This window comes from Xenopus tropicalis, chromosome 5, assembly GCF_000004195.4.
Source record: "Xenopus tropicalis strain Nigerian chromosome 5, UCB_Xtro_10.0, whole genome shotgun sequence".
NCBI classification, from domain to species: domain Eukaryota; kingdom Metazoa; phylum Chordata; class Amphibia; order Anura; family Pipidae; genus Xenopus; species Xenopus tropicalis.
Genome location: NC_030681.2, coordinates 105154984 through 105174175, shown reverse-complemented (window position 1 = coordinate 105174175; position 19192 = coordinate 105154984). Strand labels below are relative to the sequence as shown.

Sequence of the window (19192 nt, the reverse complement as noted above, 5' to 3'; positions counted from 1 at the left end):
GAGAGCGTGTGCTAAAAAGTACACAGGAGAGGGTGTGCTAAAAAATACACAGCAGAAGCTGCCAGTTCCTGGCATAAAGTGCAGGCATAAAAATCAGAATCTGCTATCTGTTGGTTGGTTGTTAACAGCACTGTTAAGGAAAAGATTGTTCCACTCATTTTAAATTCCCATTTCTGGTTAACGTTGTCAGTTTATGACTGTTCATTAAACCATTCGGCCCGCGATTTAGGCTGGATTTTAGATTTTGGCCCCTTCTCTGATTGAGTTCGACACCCCTGTTATAGGGCATGATTTATATACTGTAGGACCAATGTATTTACTGATCATTAACGATGGTTCCCACTTGCAAAAAAATATTGATCCTTCATCTCTAATCCATCCTGAAACCAACTGGTCAGGATCAGTGTTTTTTTTTTTTTTTTTTTACCAAGTATTGTCTGAAATGTTAATTACTCCCTTACCCTCTTCATATTGGAAGGTATGGAGGATGATCTATAACATATTATTTTATCATAATTGTTCTCACAGTCAAAAAAGTGTTAATAAGTAAAAATATTAAACTGCTGCTAATCCCCCTGGATTCCCTAGTTTGTTATTTAGCAAATCTACTCCATAATCTCCCTTGATATGCTTAAATTAGATTTGAACTTCTCGTCTAGTAATAAAGTCGTTACTGCCTTGTTAACAACTTGTATTTTACAATGATAGAATTCTACCTTCAAAGTAAGGGCACAGTGCTTGCACCATCTTTCTATTAATAAACATTTCTCTAGTGCAGTGCAGGATGCAAAGCCCAAAAAATGGTGTAATTTACCATGTTTTTTTTCACTTTGCACCCTGTCTTGCCCCTTCGTACATACTTTGCCATCTGTGTTTATCAACTGTCTATTCCTGTGCTTTTGTACTTGCTTTAATGTTCTCTTTAAATGACCATGAATGTCTGGAGAGGGATGCAGGGAACTATTAAAAGACACCTAAACCTGGAATTTCTGAAAGTTACCAAATAGTTAGGTACCTTGGAGTTCTGTGAGCTGAGAGTTCTGCAGTGACTTTTTATATCTATACATAATTTATCTATTATCTAGAAGAAAATGTGCTTAAACTACCCACATGTGCAGGACATTTATGAAATCTGTTATGTTTAATGCATTGGACCTATGGTTTCATGGATAAGGCATTGCTTTCTTAATACAGAAAAAAACTAAAAAATGTAATTAAAATTATTTGTACAAAATGGACTCTATAGGAGATGCCCTTCCTGTGGAGCTTTCTAGATAATGTGTTTTTAGAAAAGAGATCCCATACAATTATTGAAAGATAGTCCTGGGCACGTGCTTACCCAAAGTCTGTGCAAGGAATCCCTGGGAAGAAAATAGCAGTGCAGTGCTCCCCATCCCTGTACCTGGGTCAGGTCTGCTTTTATTAGGAGCATGCATGCTTAGTGGGGAGTACCTAGCAAATTGGCATCCCCAATCATTTCAGGTTTTCATTGTCCATTAATAATAATAATTTCATTCTGGGAAAAAGTGTGTGCATATAGAGGAAATAAATGATACCCTACTGTTCAATATACGCATGGATCCCTGCCAGTTGTATTCCTAAATGAGAGAAAAGCATAATAGCTGTTTGCCTTTGCATTATTCAAAATGCTGTGCATTTTCTGTTTTCCCCTTCACCATATATAAACAATATAGGACACGGCGCTCTGACCTTTGAACTGTAAATAATGTGTGTGTGTATTTTGCACGTACACATACACATGTAAGATCATTCCCCTTTTCTGTTTGTGTGCATCACTATCTGCACATTTATTTGTCAGTTTTCTATTCATCAGTGTGTCCATTGTCTCAGAGCTGATTTCTCCTCCTATCAGCTGTAGTCTTATGTCAGTGCTGCTGGAGCTGCCTGTTGTTTAGATGCTCAGCTTTCGTTATAGGAGGCAGGGCTATGGCAAGAGTCAATGTTTTCCAGATGACGTCCTCACAAAGATCTTCCTAGCTCTGCCCCTTTTGGCAAAGTGCCTTCATTGAAAAGTCCCAACATGTCATGGTTGAGCAGTTCTTAATCCTCTGATCTCGAATGCTAGTTTCAATACAAACCCCAGTTGATGATACGACTGTGAGACTCATGCAGTGGATTATGAGCCGCTGACTCTTTCACATTGTGAATCTGTCTTGGAATAATTTAAAAGTCAATCAATGAAGATTCTGGGGCATTTCCTGAAGAAAGGAGTGCATATGCTGCAGTGTCTATGTGGAAAGCGCCTGAAACAGAACAAGAATACAAGTGGTGAGTTAACATACTGTACACTCGCTATAGATGTAATGAGCTGTCTTTAGGCAAATGTATTGCACTTTGCTGCTTCTTCAGTATTTCTATTTCTTTGTGACTCATGCACACACATCACACAGATACCTATTGTATGTATGATAGAATAATACATCAGTGACAAAGCTTGTAGGAATATGAAAATCATATATACATATCTGAGAGTTAGTGGGATTTCTAAGAGTTATAGTTCCAAACAGGCAGCCTTGGTAAAACCTTAGAATAAATAGTCAGAAATAGTTAATGTATGCAAGTTACTCTTCAAACTGTTATAGATCAAGTATCGTTAAGACGCTGAATTTGTTTCAGGACCATGGACAGATCCTGTACTGCTAGAATACCGGTCTTCAGTCAACAGCTGTTACACTAGATTGTAGCAACAATGGCTATGGGAGAATTCTGGGAATTGTAGTGTAACAATATATACAAGGTTGCCTGTAAGACATTCCATTACTGGGTATTGCTGCAGGTGTATTTGTGTGCCTTCCACATATTTAAATTGTCAGTAAAACAATCATAAGCATTGCACTAGTCATTCATTTAACTATTTAATCTACCAAAATATCAAGCAAGCATCCAACATGGACCTTTCAAATACTGAGGATAGTATCATAATATATAATCCATGTGAAAGTTTCACTTATATGCTTTGCACTTAAATACAGGAGTCGTGGGTTTATTTCCTTAATACATTTATTTTCCTTTGCTTATTTCTCGTTTGTTGGTTTTCCTATATATGCATGTTTGGTTCAATATCATGCTCATCAGGTTTGTATGAACTACTTGCAGTGAAATACCACATATTCATACTGGCCTGTTCTATGCCTTTTGCTCAGTGAGGGGGACATCTTTAGTTTGGAAAGTTGCACAGTGCCTCCCTTTGATGGCATAGTGGTTTGTGCTGTCCACATCATCACAACTGAAAGTAGAGAAGATAGAGCTGGTAAAAGAATAGCATAAAATGTGTGTTTTGTCCATGGGTCCAGACTTGACTGCCTTAGTCCCCAGACTTGCCAGAGGCTTCACAGATGCCCTTGTATAACATCATAATCAGCCCACCAACATATTGTATTATGGAAAGCTAGGCAACATTGTTCAGATGTGTAATTTTATTTCTGATTGTCTGTATTATATTTATATGTATCATGTGCTTTACTAACCCCTGCTGTGTACAAACATAATATGTATAAACATAAACAAAGAGTAGTAACAGTAAATTAGTTTAAACTGATTTAATGTACAAAACTGCAGCAGCCCACAACTTCAGCACCACCTGAGGCAAGACTACTTCAAGCTCTGTTGATTAGCAGGGGCTTCTAGAAGTTGTAGTTCTGCAACTGTAAGTGTACTAAAAGTTTCTTGTCCCTGAATTAAAATGTTTATATTTGCATATTCATCATATTTTTATATTAGTGATGGTTTTTAAATGTTGTGACCTAACACATGGACAGTACCCATTATGTTAAGACAGGGAATACAGGGTTAATGTTAATGTTAGGTAAACACGGCAGGGGTGGAGGAGTGGCCACAGTGTGGTTATAAGAAGGGGTTGCCTGTTCCTCTTCTGGGAGCATGGGGAGGAGAAATAGTCCTGGGCCAAGCCAGCCAGATAACCTGCAGGGACACACAAGGACAACAGGAGCAGGGGCTCGAATTGATGAGCGACTTGTGAGGGGACACTGTATGGGGATCTTGAGCAGGACTCTGGGGGTCTGGACTAGGGATAGACAGATACATGCCTAGCACCCTCTATAGTGTTGTGCCCTATGCATGTGTCTTTTCTGCCTGCCCCTAGTTCCTGCCCTGGGGAAAGAACATCCCAGATAGAAATGAGAAAAGCTAAATCTTGATTTGATTGAGTTCTAGGGATTCATAAAGAGGGAATTAACCTTCACATAGTTTTTTCTTGAAAAGAGTTAATCACAGCAAAAATAGATTTACATTTTAAAGACAGGTACTTTTTTATGGGTTGGCTGTGTATTATAGAAGTTACACTATAGAAATGGTTTGTTTCAAGCTGATGTAACTTTAAGACCCAAACTTACAGCTTTATTCTCAATGAGAACCAGGCCAGAAAGTGAGAAATATAAGCAAAGGGCAGCTTAGCAATGATACCAGAAACAATAGATGGTGGAGAGTATCAGGAAATGACTTGCCTCTTTTGCTTGTGTGTTTAAATGCATTCTTATGGTATTAAATCTGTCTTACTGGTGCTCAACAGTGGCATTGTTAAGTGAAAGCTGCAAATATAGTGACTGCTTGGGAGCTTCCACAAAACTAACATTACCTAAACCTTATGGATTGTGCTAGTAATATACATAGATATATATATATATATATATATATATATATATATATATATATATATATATATATATTTATCTCCAATAAAAATAAGTGTAACCAGAATTCCCTAGAGGCAGAGTGAAGGACCCAAAAGGTTGCCAATGGTTACTATAGAAACCACAGAAGCCAAACAGTGTGTGCAACATCCTACTACATTATTACATACACAGGTATCGATTTCCCAATGTCGTATTTCATACCTTGTTTACTACTGTGGGTGGCTTTTGTATTCATTGTGATAATAAATGCTCGCAAACACCTCTGGCAGCCTGGCAAGAAAGGGTTATTCGCCTATTATTCTACCTTCCAGTGCCTATTCAGGCAGTGTCTGAAATAAATCTCCCAGCGGCCACAATATCACATTACCTCCAGGCTTTCTTTAATTGCATTCTCTCTGCTGTCCTAAAAAGTCAGGAAGAAATTAGTAATCAAATGACTATATTTAGAATAGGTAAAACATTTTTTTTCCTTGTTATTTCACAATAATCCATTTGACAATAGAATTTCCTACGATATGTTATCACTAGGGCCCACTTTGACTCAAACCTAATCAACAGCAAACAGAAGGCCCAGATTAACATCTGTACATACTAATGGCTCATTTACCATAGAATCCAGGCAAAAATAATGTTCCTATGGTTTATGAGAAATGACTTGTTTGAGGATTAGAAACGTATGAAGAGGAACAATCTTGTATAAATCTGATATACACCATGTACAAGGAAAATGAAGTTGCCTTTCATCCTGTCATGGGGTTTTAGTAACCAGTTTAAGAGTCATTATCCTGCTATTATGGGTCTTTCATTATACTGAGATCTGGATGTTCTGGTTCATATAAGGAATAAACAAATCACAAGGCCAAGAGTTTTTTTGTATTTGTGATACAGTGTGGTTAACCCTTCCTCCACAAGTACAGTGAGGGCCAGCATGAGTAACAGATGAGTCAGATGTAACATGTGCCCTATTGTGACCAATCTTGCCAAACCTAAGGTAATATATCTGGTATAATTTAAAGTGAAGGTACCCTATATACTAAATATTATTACTAAATTAGATATATATGAGTATTTAGATAATAATTAGTCTGCCCCTGTGTTTTAAATCAAGACTGAAAATATTGTTAAAGGCCTATAATGTTCTGCCAAATGTTGCCTACTAGAGGTGAATCCCTTTGTTAGCACAGTTTTTGGCATCTCTCTGTTAAAGATATATGCACATTATAGCTGATTGATGCTGACAAAGCAATGCTTTGATGCTGACAAAGCCATCACCCCTGATGATGTAAGTCAAATGGAAGAAAAAACAGCACAACTGAGCAAGTTTACCCCTGCGGGTTTATTGTGTCGTGACACATTGTTTCAGGGTACTCACTTTTCTGAAGCTTTTTGAAGAAGAAGCACACCCCAAAACATTGCATCATGAGACAATAAACACACAGAGGTGATTCACTGCTTGTACTCACTTGGCTTTGCTGTTTTTTCTGATATTTGACTTATTTTGGAAGGGTGTTGTTTTTTCTGACATTTGCCTTCGGATCCCTACCTGACCAAGTCTCTCAGCATAATTTTGAGAGACCAGGGTATGCAGGTGGGTTTTTACTACCCAACCCCCTGGGCCACCATGTTGCATCTCCTTTTAGCCTCCAATAACAGCACGCTCACTTATTAGCACCTTCATGAGCAAGCGACTAACACAGAAACAGAAAAATATTTATAAATGTAATTCTTGCTATTTTCCTTTAACAAATACATAAGACAATTAAAAAAATAATATAAAGCGGCACTGTTTTGCTGATACTCTGATGTTGCTTGAAATCTGTACTTTAGAGAGATATCCACAAGTCATGTTGTAATACAAAGCAGCAGCATAATATAAAAAATAATAAAATGAGACCTTATGGATGATCCTATTAATACTGACAGTAAGGGATTTAAGGGATACTGATCATCTGAATACTCATTAAATACTAAATAGAATCTGTCGTGAGTTTTTTTTGTTTGTAGGTAATAATTATTTAGTCCAGTTTTCTATTACAGTGACCTCCAACTATATTATTTTTATGCAGTACATTCTATAAACATATATGCTGTGTTGTGCCTTTAGCAATGCTCTTTTATACTTGTTTATTCCAGTAAATTAATAAATGAACAATGGTCAGTTTAGTCAACACAGAGTTTCCGTAAAACAAAGCTTTATTTGAAGTGTTATCATCAACCATTCTTTTAAAACTGAAAAAGCTTTTATAAACATTCTCCACCTTGAACTTTTTCACATTTCAATACAACCCAATAATAAAATGGTTTAATTAAAGTTTATATTATTAATTTTAATCCATGTCCATGAGTTGTTATTGGCCCATTATTCCAAGCACATTATCTTTATGTTGCTCAGAGGAGTTGGATGACACTTGTGCACCACAGTTGCTGCACTGCTACTTTGGCCCAAGGTTCAGAGTTTTACCAGACCAAAACAGATCCACACACATTTGGCAAAAATTGTTTTGTACAAACAATGCCCCCCCTCAGAAAACACCATACCTGCTGAGAAATATGATGGTGGTAGCACCATATGGCACTCCTATATGCTATAGCTCTCCTATAATGGAGCACAAAAAGTTGTGCTGCACTTTTGAAACATGTTAGCTTGGGGGTGGGGTGGTGGGGATGCAAGGCATTAGAAGGCCATGGCTCCCTTGCACGCATGTAAACAGTGCATCTGTCGATGGCAAAGACACCAGAACTCTGTGCATGGTCCATAAGGGGCAAATATTGGTGCAGCAATTGTGTCCTTACATTGATAAATGAGCCTAAATGTGTAAGCTGAGATACAATTTCTTTACTAAAGTTTTAGCTTTGCTACACATAGATAATTTGCCTTTACTAAGTAGCTTGTGCATTTTATTACTGTATAATGTGTCAATGTCCATGATATCATAATATTCATGGAACTACAAATGCTATTATGTGTACAGATGGATTGCATTTTTGTTTTTCCCATCATGCACCTATGTGAATGCTTCTGTGTTCCTTTTTCACCCCTATTATCAACAGTGAATACATAACTGAATACATATGTGCTTGTTACATATGGGCTTACATATGAGCTTGTTATGAGCTTGTTAATGGACTTAAGCCTTAGTTAAGCATGATTTCTTCCTTGGACATTGCCCCAAGGTACTGACACTTAATTCCCAAAGTGTCACTTTGCCCATTAGCCCTTAAACCTAAGCTTCTCAGTAACAGGCACTTCTTCATAAGACTGAACTTTCATTATGCACAAGCAGAATGTGAGGAGGATTAACTTTCTCCCAAGGGTCAAGACTGTAGAGAGAAAATGCAATACTACTGGCAGAAGAGGCATGTGCCTAGGGTGCAAAGGTGGGGGGGGGCATTTACCCTTTACCCAAGGCCCTGCATTAACAATACCACAGACAATAACATACCATAATAGCTAGAAGATTAGACCTCCTTATAGTTTTAACAATGGTTGTCATGGCTGTTGAAGCATAATCCCTTTTGAAGCTACTTAATAAACACTGCCCCCTTTCCCCCCTCCGCTGTTTTGCTTCTGGTCGTTGTGATCCTTTCAACTCTAGGTTGTGTACAAGCGCAGCAGAGCAAAATGTTTCAGTCTCAAGTTTTGTCTATTGCTACTGCACTAACCTGAGGAAATCAGTGAGGACTGCAGCGGCCATAAGCAAGACTACAACTCAGCGCTCCCTACAATAGCACCCGTGCCCAATGTACTTGAGCAAATAGGAGCACTGGCTTAGGGTCATTCTTTACCAATTATATTTACTGGGGGTTTCTAATAATTTGCAAACCCCCAGCCTAAAGCTATCTAATGTATCAGCCAGTACAACTGATTAAGGGAGATATTTTGACAACATTGCAGCTCTCGTAGTAAAAACCATTTCTGAATATTAAGATGCAGGAAAAGGGGATGTACTATGCTAGCCAGACAACGTGTTTACAGGGTAACTCTTTTGAAATAAAAAATAACAAAAGTGGTATAAAGGTGATAAGATAATCATAGCAAGCTTTCAGAACACCGGTACTCTCTGATATATATACAGCATTCGGCTCATAGATCAAATAACCCAAAAAAAGGAATATCTGTGTGGAAGGTGTTAACAAAGTCATATAAAGAGGGCCTGCAAGGGACAGACAGATAAGGTACAAGATAATGTGGATCAAAGTGGCTTGATATAAATTAGGGTAAGTTACTGAAGTGTGATCCATGTGATTAACTGGCCCAGTGTCTCTACAGATGTTTGTATTTCTGGCTGGGTGCAGGTAGTTCTTAATCTATATACAGTGGCTTGCAAAAGTATTCGGCCACCTTGAACTTTTCCACATTTTGTCACATTACAGCCACAAACATGAATCAAGTTTATTGGAATTCCACGTGAAAGACCAATACAAAGTGGTGTACATGTGAGAAGTGGAATGAAAATCATACATGATTCCAAACATTTTTTACAAATAAATAACTGCAAAGTGGGGTGTGCGTAATTATTCAGCCCCCTGAGTCAATACTTTGTAGAACCACCTTTTGCTGCAATTACAGCTGCCAGTCTTTTAGGGTATGTCTCTACCAGCTTTGCACATCTAGAGACTGAAATCCTTGCCCATTCTTCTTTGCAAAACAGCTCCAGCTCAGTCAGATTAGATGGACAGCGTTTGGGAACAGCAGTTTTCAGATCTTGCCACAGATTCTCGATTGGATTTAGATCTGGACTTTGACTGGGCTATTCTAACACATGGATATGTTTTGTTTTAAACCATTCCATTGTTGCCCTGGCTTTATGTTTAGGGTCGTTGTCCTGCTGGAAGGTAAACCTCCGCCCCAGTCTCAAGTCTTTTGCAGACTCCAAGAGGTTTTCTTCCTAGATTGCCCTGTATTTGGCTCCATCCATCTTCCCATCAACTCTGACCAGCTTCCCTGTCCCTGCTGAAGAGAAGCCCCCCCAGAGCATGATGCTGCCACCACCATATGTGACAGTGGGGATGGTGTGTTCAGAGTGATGTGCAGTGTTAGTTTTCCACCACACATAGCGTTTTGCATTTTGGCCAAAAAGTTCAATTTTGGTCTCATCTGACCAGAGCACCTTCTTCCACATGTTTGCTGTGTCCCCCACATGGCTTGTGGCAAACTGCAAACGGGACTTCTTATGGTTTTCTGTTAACAATGGCTTTCTTCTTGCCACTCTTCCATAAAGGCCAACTTTGTGCAGTGCACGACTAATAGTTGTCCTATGGACAGATTCCCCCACCTGAGCTGTAGATCTCTGCAGCTCCCCCAGAGTCACCATGGGCCTCTTGGCTGCATTTCTGATCAGCGCTCTCCTTGTTCGGCCTGTGAGTTTAGGTGGACGGCCTTGTCTTGGTAGGTTTACAGTTGTGCCATACTCCTTCCATTTCTGAATGATCGCTTGAACAGTGCTCCGTGGGATATTCAAGGCTTTGGAAATCTTTTTGTAGCCTAAGCCTGCTTTAAATTTCTCAATAAATTTATCCCTGACCTGTCTGGTGTGTTCTTTGGACTTCATGGTGTTGTTGCTCCCAATATTCTCTTAGACAACCTCTGAGGCCGTCACAGAGCAGCTGTATTTGTACTGACATTAGATTACACACAGGTGCACTCTATTTAGTCATTAGCACTCATCAGGCAATGTCTATGGGCAACTGACTGCACTCAGACCAAAGGGGGATGAATAATTACGCACACCCCACTTTGCAGTTATTTATTTGTAAAAAATGTTTGGAATCATGTATGATTTTCATTCCACTTCTCACGTGTACACCACTTTGTATTGGTCTTTCACGTGGAATTCCAATAAAATTGATTCATGTTTGTGGCTGTAATGTGACAAAATGTGGAAAAGTTCAAGGGGGCCGAATACTTTTGCAAGCCACTATACTTTGCCATAAATCCAAGTATTTAGGAAAGTGTTTTTTACTGTGAGAGATGTAAAGATTGCATTAACTCAGCCTGTGGGTTGAAATTGGCCTTCCAAGAAATTTTAATGGCTGCCAGACTGCTCAAAATATAAAAAAAAAAAAAAATGTAACATAGTGAATAATTGCCCCCATTAAGGAGAAAGCTGGAAAGAACTACCTTAACTAAACCAAAGACCTTTGACATAGCATCTTTGGTATTTCATTTATCAATGTACTTAATGAGATGTAGGTCTCGACCTACAGGATACAGAAAAGCAACTGGGTCCTGCCTTCCTGCTGCCCTAGGGCAGGTGTTAAGTAAATGTTTGGCCTAGACCTCCTGAGCATCTCATTCAGTGCAGAGAGTGCAGTGTATATTCCAGGGGACAGTAGGAGCATAGAGGAATCATAAATTACCACATACAGTAAAATGTAAACAATTGGAATATATTTTATGTAAAATAAATCAATTGAAAATTCAATATATGTTAAAGGTAAGGAGCAGAACGGTGTGTGTATAGTTTCTTTAAAAAGTCCTGGCAAAGTCCCAGGCCCATGCAGTAATGGCTTGGTGAATAAGCTGATTGTGTTCTACTATATGAGCTGCGTGTGTCATACCTTAGTAAAGAGGGAACCTCAGGGAGACCGTAGATACAACAGGTTGTCATGGTAACACTTGTTTTCTAACTTGAGCCCAGTCTCTGGAGCAATAAATTATTCACAACTCAGTCGCATAAGGTCTTTCTTTCCCAATTAAACAGAGGACCAGTCAGAAAAGATATTATGTTTTGATTGTTTCCATTTCTTCTAAAAAAACATCAGAACAGGTTGTACAGTATGGTCCCTCTCATGTTTTGTAAGAAATTACCAACAGAACTGCTTGTATGCCATAAAATGAGAGTCACAGACCAAAATAACAGCAATGCTTAACCCCGTCCTTCCCACATGAATGAAAACTCCCAGCATCTTTCACTTTAGTTCTTTAATTACATTTCCCAGCATATGCTGCTTTTGGAGTTTAAATCAAAGCTGTTTTTTTTAATATTTTGAACATCTTTCAGGGAAAAGGTGAACATAATAATAAATAATGGGAAATGACAGAAAAATCACTTTTCTAGGAGCAGTGATTTTTCTGCTGTGCTTTTGAAGGATGCCAGAATGTTGCAGCCTTGGGAAATAGTTGGAGGAGACTGGGAAGCTAGCGTCTGTGTATGAACTCATATGGTAAACTGATAACAGCCTGTCCCCATTACTATAATGCATTTCTCATATAACAGCTGCTTTTATAGTTTTTCACCATGGTGGTCATTAAAAAAAAACCCTTTCCACTAAGTAAATGAACTCAATTTATGGTTTCAAAAGAGAGACTAAAAGGAGGACACAGAAGCAAAGAAATGGCCAACAAGGTGACACTTTGCTATTATTGATTATAGAGAATCATTTACAGATGGAATGTTCTGTGTACACAGCAAGCTATTCTCTTCATCATTTCTGTGTAGGTAAGGTGAAGCATATCAACCTATTAAATAACCCAGTATTCTCTTTGAAAACTGTCATCACTATATTGTTACTATAGTTAAAAGGGAAGTAGAGGTAAAAGATCTGTCTGGAAGGAGTTTGTATGTTCTCACTGTGTCTGTGTGAATTTTCCAGTATCCTTCCACAGTCCAATAACATTCAGGCAGATTTATTGGCTACTAACCATAGTGTGGGTGTGTGTGATAAGGATAGGGACCCTATATTATAAACTCCACTGGGGCAGGGGCTGATGTGTATGTAGAACAATCAATGTATGGCTTTTCAGAATATATTTGCATATATATATATATATTAATGCATTCAAACCCATTATAAATGCATTTAAAAATCCCAGCTGTCAATCATATACTTCCTGCCCCGCCTCTATGCCTTAGGCATAGAGGTGGGGCAGACAAGTACTTAAACTTTCCATTCAGCACTCACATTCTCCTACTTTCTCACCATATAATTGTGTAGCCAGTGCATGGGCCTGGGCATCAGGTCCCCCATTCTGGCACATACACAAGATTTTGGGGTGATACAAAGCTTGCCTTAACAGTGCCCACAAAATTGCAGCTGCCTGCTGGCTGTGATTGTATATTCCCAAGACTGAAGCAAACAAGATTTATATCATTTATAAAGTGTGTGAATTTAATTTTGCTTAAAAAACACAATAAAAAAGAAACTGGAATTATTTCTTAGGGTGACAGGTCTCCTTTAAGGGACATAATGGAAGCTATCAATGGCTCTCTAAGGGAGTTTGAAGCCAAAAAGCAAAACTTCTTTATCTTAGCACAGCCTCAATATGTGCCACATTAAGTGCTATCTTCTCTTCACTTACCAACTGAGGGGCTGCAAGAATACACAACCCACATTCCTTAGTCACTTAATGGTGAGGGGGCGGACACCTAGAAATACTCAAAGTAATCCTGTGCTGTTAGCAAGCACTGTGTTCAATTACACAGGTAGTTGCTTTTGAATTTGACTCACAATGGGAAATATAGTTCCCCCCCATGTTTGGTATGTGGGTGCCCTGTGCTCATCCCCTGATTCATGCTGTCAATTTAAAGATATCAAAAACTGTGTTATTTATGTGATGCATACAGTCATATTTGAAACTGAAATCAGGCTGTAGTGAATATTCTCTTTTGAAGTCATTCTTGCTTCAGAAATAATGATCCATAATGAAACATATGCCCTGTAATGCAAGGGGCTAAGTGCATTTTCTGTTTAGAAACACAGCACAATGGGCTGGTGAATAATAAAATGCACTGCAGTTATATAATCTAGATCTCCTGAGAAATGATATGCATGAATAGGCAAGGGCTTGGAACACCACAGAGAAATGGACTGGAAAATAATTGTGTTTTGAATAGAAAAGATATGTTTTGGACACTTGTGCTGCTTGCTTGCTATCGACCCACTGTCTCTGTGCATGTGTCCCAAATTGCAATCATGAAGTCCTGTGGACTGAGCTTCTCTGCTGGGAATAACGACTGTGTTGCTAAATTTGGGTTGAACCACCCACAAACCTAAGTCATGACTCCAGCTTGTTGTGTATACAGGGTTTCACTGCTTGCATCTGAAAGCCAAACTCTGTTATTAGTCAGCAATAGTTTTTTTGCTATTCCTATTCAAGAATTTTTGAATGAATGGAAACACATTACAACATTTTTTTTCCAAAGGGTTTTTCTTCACGATGATTGCAGTGCTTATCTGAAAAGGTTATTTCAATATACAGAGGTTTCTTATTTAATTTTAGTTGTGTCTGAGAAAGAACATTAGAACAGACACCAGTAGTCATTTAGCTATCATTTCAGGGTTTTTAAAAATCCTGAAATTTCACTTAAAGGACCTTAATACATACACATTTCGCTCAGAAATGTTCTTTGTACAAGAGGATACCCTGTGCTGACTATGGTAACTATGGTTTTATGGTTGCTGCTTCTATAGACTAGCAGCAAACTTGGGATATTACTGCCACTATGCCTATAATGTACTGTTCCCCTGCACTGGTAAAAGTTGCTTCTTACTATAAATAAGCTGCTGTGTAGCCACAGGGGCAGCCATTAAAGCTAGAAAAAAAGAGAAAAGGCACAGGTTACATAAGCAGCTAACAGATAAGCTCTATATAATACAATGGAAATCTATGCAACAGATCTGTTATGTGCTATGTAACCTGCGCCTTTTCTTCTTTTTCCTGTCAGTTTGAATGGCTGCCCCTGTAACTACACTGAAGCTTTGTTTATATAAACTATAGTAGGGTTTCTGAAACAAACACACAACTTTTACTAATGAAGGGCAATAGTACATAATATATTACTTTCATTTTTTGATGTACCTGTTCCTTTAAGGGCCCTGACAGACAAGGAGATTAGTTGCCCCCGCCAAATGACCTCCCATTGCCGATCTATAAAAACATATGCACTAAGTGGCATTTAGAGGAGATTAGCCACTTGCGATGAAGGACAGTTGTCAAAGGCAACTATTCTCCTCGCCTGTCTTTACTCTAAGAAGGAATAGGGCTGCCAAAGGTGATAAGGAAAGTTATACCCAGACAACCAGTAAAGTTGGGTTTTACATGGCTAAAATGGAAGGAAAACCATATATATGCATTTTATTATTTCCATTAGGCCAATAGGATACTATTGTATTTGCCAAATACCCCATATAGCAATATAGCATAATCAACTAGCATGTGGTCTGCAGTCCTTGCATATATTGAACGTCTTTGTACAATACGAGTGTGGTACATTTGAAATGGGTTCCAATAGTCCTTAAACTATGAATTATATATTGGCCAAATACAGCCAATGAATTCAATATTAGTTTTAGCAACAACAAGTTATTCACTACAGATCTGGTTTGAAGGAACTCATCCTCCATCAACTTAATCTGTTACAGGGCACACCCTCAACCGACTACCACCTCTTCCTGCAATCAGGAAATTGGTGAATGAAATAGGTGCAAGTGTTACAGTATGTGTGTGGCAGAAGCTTGCTTGTCCATTTGGACAATACGTTTAGTAAATGAGCCCTTACGTATGATTTGCTTCTCTTTTTATAAGATCACGTGACCCATATTTCAACTCCTTTTTGTTGCAATCAGTGCAGCCCTTCTAGCTGGATTTTCTAGATGTGCCCTAAATTTTCAAATGATCTGGTCAGCCTAGGCATACCCATTGGCTAGTATATGCAGTCCTTACCCTGATGGCCTGTATCTTCATCATTGTGCCCCATACTCTAAACCAGCGCTGTCCGACTTTTGTGGTAACGAGGGCCGGAATTTTTCTGGCCAAAGCGGTAGAGGGCCGATAATGAAAGCCAGTTTCACCACTCCCCCTTTTTAAACCACACCCACTTAAAACCACACCCATGTTATCACAAGAGCTTTTAAGACTATACCCACATTATGGTGGTAGCGCAGCAAAACCCCAAATGGTTGGTGCTCACTGTAGGGATATCAACCTTCATTCATATGTGAAAGAATTATATTATGTCTTATTGAGACTCAACCTCCTCTTCCCCTGTGGATAGCACAGCAACCCCCAGCACAGCACAGCAACCCCCAGCACATAATTTTAGGGACCACATAAAGACTATTTTAAAATCTAACAAACTCCCAGAACAAACCCCTGCCAGGTTCACCTCCCACAGGCAGCATAGGGCAGGCAGAGTATAGCACACACAGGCAGCATAGGTCAGGCAGAGTATAGCACATACAAGCAGCATAGGGCAGGTAGAGTATGGCACACACAGGCAGGGTAGGGCAGACAGAGTATGGCACACACAGGCAGCATAGGGCAGGCAGAGTATGGCACATACAGGTAGGGTAGGGCATGCAGAGTATGGCACACACAGGCAACATAGGGAAGGCAGAGTATGGCACACACAGGCAGCATAGGGCAGAGAGAGTATGGCACACATAGGCAGGGCAGGGCATGCAGAGTTTGTGCCATACTCTGCCTGCCCTTCCCTGCCTATGTGTGCCATACTCTCTCTGCCCTATGCTGCCTGTGTGTATGGCATACACAGACAGCATACTCTGACACAATGCTGGCACTGCTCTTACAGTCTGAGGTGTGAACAGGGCAACAATGTGCGTGATTAGAGCCTGAGCCTGAGGTGTGAACAATGCAGGGGGTGAACAATGTAGGGATTAAAAGGTGTGAACAGTACAGGAGATTACATACATACATACATACATACAACGATACAGGGGGATTATAGGATGATTATGAGGTGTGAACCATGCAGGGGGCCATTTAATCTCAGTACTGATACCATTTAAAGCTTACACAAAGGAAAACTATCAAAGCAGCCAGGCAGGTGGGCGGCCACACAGAGGGGGGTTGCGGGCCGCCAGTTGGACAGCCCTGCTCTAAACAATTGGATCTGGCCAATATTGCTCACCTTAAGATTGAGCTTGCCAGTAGAGCTGATCTACTTAGTAGCAACTACTTTTTTCATGGCTAATAAGGGTGAAGACACACAAAGCTACTAGTAGCAGCTACTTGTTGTGGCTTCTGAAATAGACAATGCTGATCTTTACTGATAATTGTCTCTATGTTTGTCTTAGCAGAGGCAATTCTCAGTATTGTCTATGGCAGGGTATTTTCTGGATTTTAGTAGCTGTGACAAGTAGCTGCTACTAAGTAGCTCAGTGTGTCTTCACCCTAAATGCCATAAAATACCCTGCCATAGACAATACTGAGAATTGCCTCTGCTAAAACACACATAGAGACAGTTATCATTAAAAGTGTAGCATTGTCTATTTTAGTAGCCACAGCATGTAGCTGCTACTAGTAGCACTGTGTGTCTTCACCCTTAATGTATGGATAGCTAAGCAAATCACTTTAAATGTATTTTTAGAGGAAACATTCATAGTGCACAATAATGAGACCCTGTAACGCTAATGATTCTTTCAAGGTACCCGCTAGGTGGCAAGTCAGACCACCCAGAGCTGCAGCCAAAATGAATACTTCCCTATCAAATTTTATATAAAGAAAGATCTGCTAAAAATGCTGCCGAGAAGAAAACTGCAAATAAATAATGCTGATGTTCAGAGATACAGAAAGAACCCATAGACACAAGTGCTACAGCACAAAGGGACACAAGATTGCACCAATTAGTACTCAAATAAACCAACTGTGTGTGGGGATGGCAGTGCAGGCTGCAATTTGCACCTTGAGCAGAATCCATTACAAGTGCAGCTTGGTGGGCACAGTATTATGCTTAATGTCTGCCAGAGATAGTGAGTAAGGGCAGGGCCTGTGCCTGTTGGGACTTTCTAGCTTGCTTGTCTGAAAGTTGCACATATATGGGTTCTCCAAGGGAATTACCACATTCCACTTCAGCCTGTCCCTTTATGAATACAACAGTTTTAAATGTGGATAGTGCTGCTGATTTTATTTGAGGAGCAGAGGTTTTTCTGGAGAGCAAAAACCTGCGACTGGGGGACTAAGTCTAAGGCAATGTGCAAAGTGCAGAAAACATGGTAGTTTTGCGCATAGATGAATGAAAGGTCTTTTGTGCTTAACACTACAAATGAAAACAAATATTGCCTTAATTGCAACATCATATCAAGCACAGTTTTCTGTAGAAGTAGACTTCTGCTCACTGTAACTATGTTATTGAATACCTTACATCTTTGTTAGGGTTTTTCAGATGTTATGGATGGACTAAATATAATGGTCTTTATATTTTATTGTTTATGATGTATACATCTTGAAATGCTGGTAGGCAAGGGGGAAAAAGGAACAGATTGCGCTGCAGCGAGATATGAAAGCAATTCTATTTTTCAAAATATGTAAATGAGTTGCTAAGAATGACAGATTCAATCTATTTAAAGCAGTATTATTGTCTTCTATTTCAATCACAATAAAAGGCTTTTAGCATTATGGCTGTCTTCATTTAACTATATGTTGCCTCATTCATGTAATAATAAATACAGGTTTTATTATTCAGGCAGTGTAACCGGGCAGCATTCCATCACAATTTCCTTTCCTGGAGACACTGTATATTCATGGGTGAAGAAGTGAGTGCCTGACCCAGTACTCTAACAGCTTTGTTATGTAATCTAATGGAAGCCTGTACATTAAATCAGAAAACCACATAACACTCTCTTGCAAGTTTCATTAACAAGTGCACTAATCCTTGTGGTTGTTTTCCATTTGGGCACCTTAGGTAACGTTCTCTCCAGCAAGTCACAGCACAAGCACCCTGCCCGCAATAACACATGTAGTACCATGACACGTGTAATATTGCTGTTAGGTAACCTCTGCCTTTGTTCTAGCTCATGGAAGTATGATACTGCATAGATGTTGCTTATCTTCTGGAACTGGCAGTGGTAGTGTGGGTAGATATTGCACAGTACCTTCATCAAATACAATATGTATACAGCAAATGGGAACACATTAAGAACATTCGATAAAAATCCTTCAGCTGAATTCTTCTTAGTTCTTCTCCAGGTGTAACAAAACACAATCAGGGTAGAAAATCCAGCTAGAAGTATTCATTCTGCAGTCATTGCAACCCAGTAACTTGCATTAACTAGAATATATATATATATTTTTTTTACAGAGAAAAGCTCTTCTTCTCTCTCTTGCTGTGCAGACAGTCAAAAAGGTGTCTACTGCGCATGTTTGCTGCATCTGCTCCAATGGATAGCAATCAGGCATGTGCAGTAGGCTCCTCTTCGACCATCTTTACAGTCAGAGAGAGAAGGAGAGCTCAGCAAAGAAAAGGGGCAGAGCTTCACACTATACTAGGAAACAGCTGAGAGAGCTGAAGTTGAGCTTCTTGTAATACAAAAGCTACTTGAGAATAAATGCAGGGAGAAAGGTATGTTATTATGGGGGTTGTACAGAATCTTTTTAGGGGCTTTTACGACAAAAAACGTACTTATCCTTTAAAAAATCATAACCAGGCTGCTTTCAATAGCAGTTACATTTACAAATCACTTTTAAACCAGTAAAAATTTGTAATAAATTCATATTAGAAAGTTACTTAGAATTATGTTTTCTTTTATTAGGCAAAATATTATTTTTTGGGGTTGTC

General features: G+C 39.2%; 1 protein-coding gene across 3 annotated transcripts in view; it reads left to right on the top strand.

Moving 5' to 3' along the window:
- fgf12 (fibroblast growth factor 12) overlaps positions 1 to 19192 on the top strand; it is a 221866-nt gene that overhangs the window by 84014 nt on the left and 118660 nt on the right. The window contains exon 1 of one of the 3 annotated variants that reach the window (NM_001100284.1): positions 2037 to 2289. The exons of the other annotated variants lie outside the window; for them this stretch is intronic. Within the exon in view, the coding sequence (NP_001093754.1) occupies positions 2199 to 2289 (91 nt within the window). The 5' untranslated portion in view covers positions 2037 to 2198. Of the gene's footprint in view, positions 1 to 2036; positions 2290 to 19192 lie in introns of those variants that run through there. 3 annotated transcript variants of the gene reach the window in all.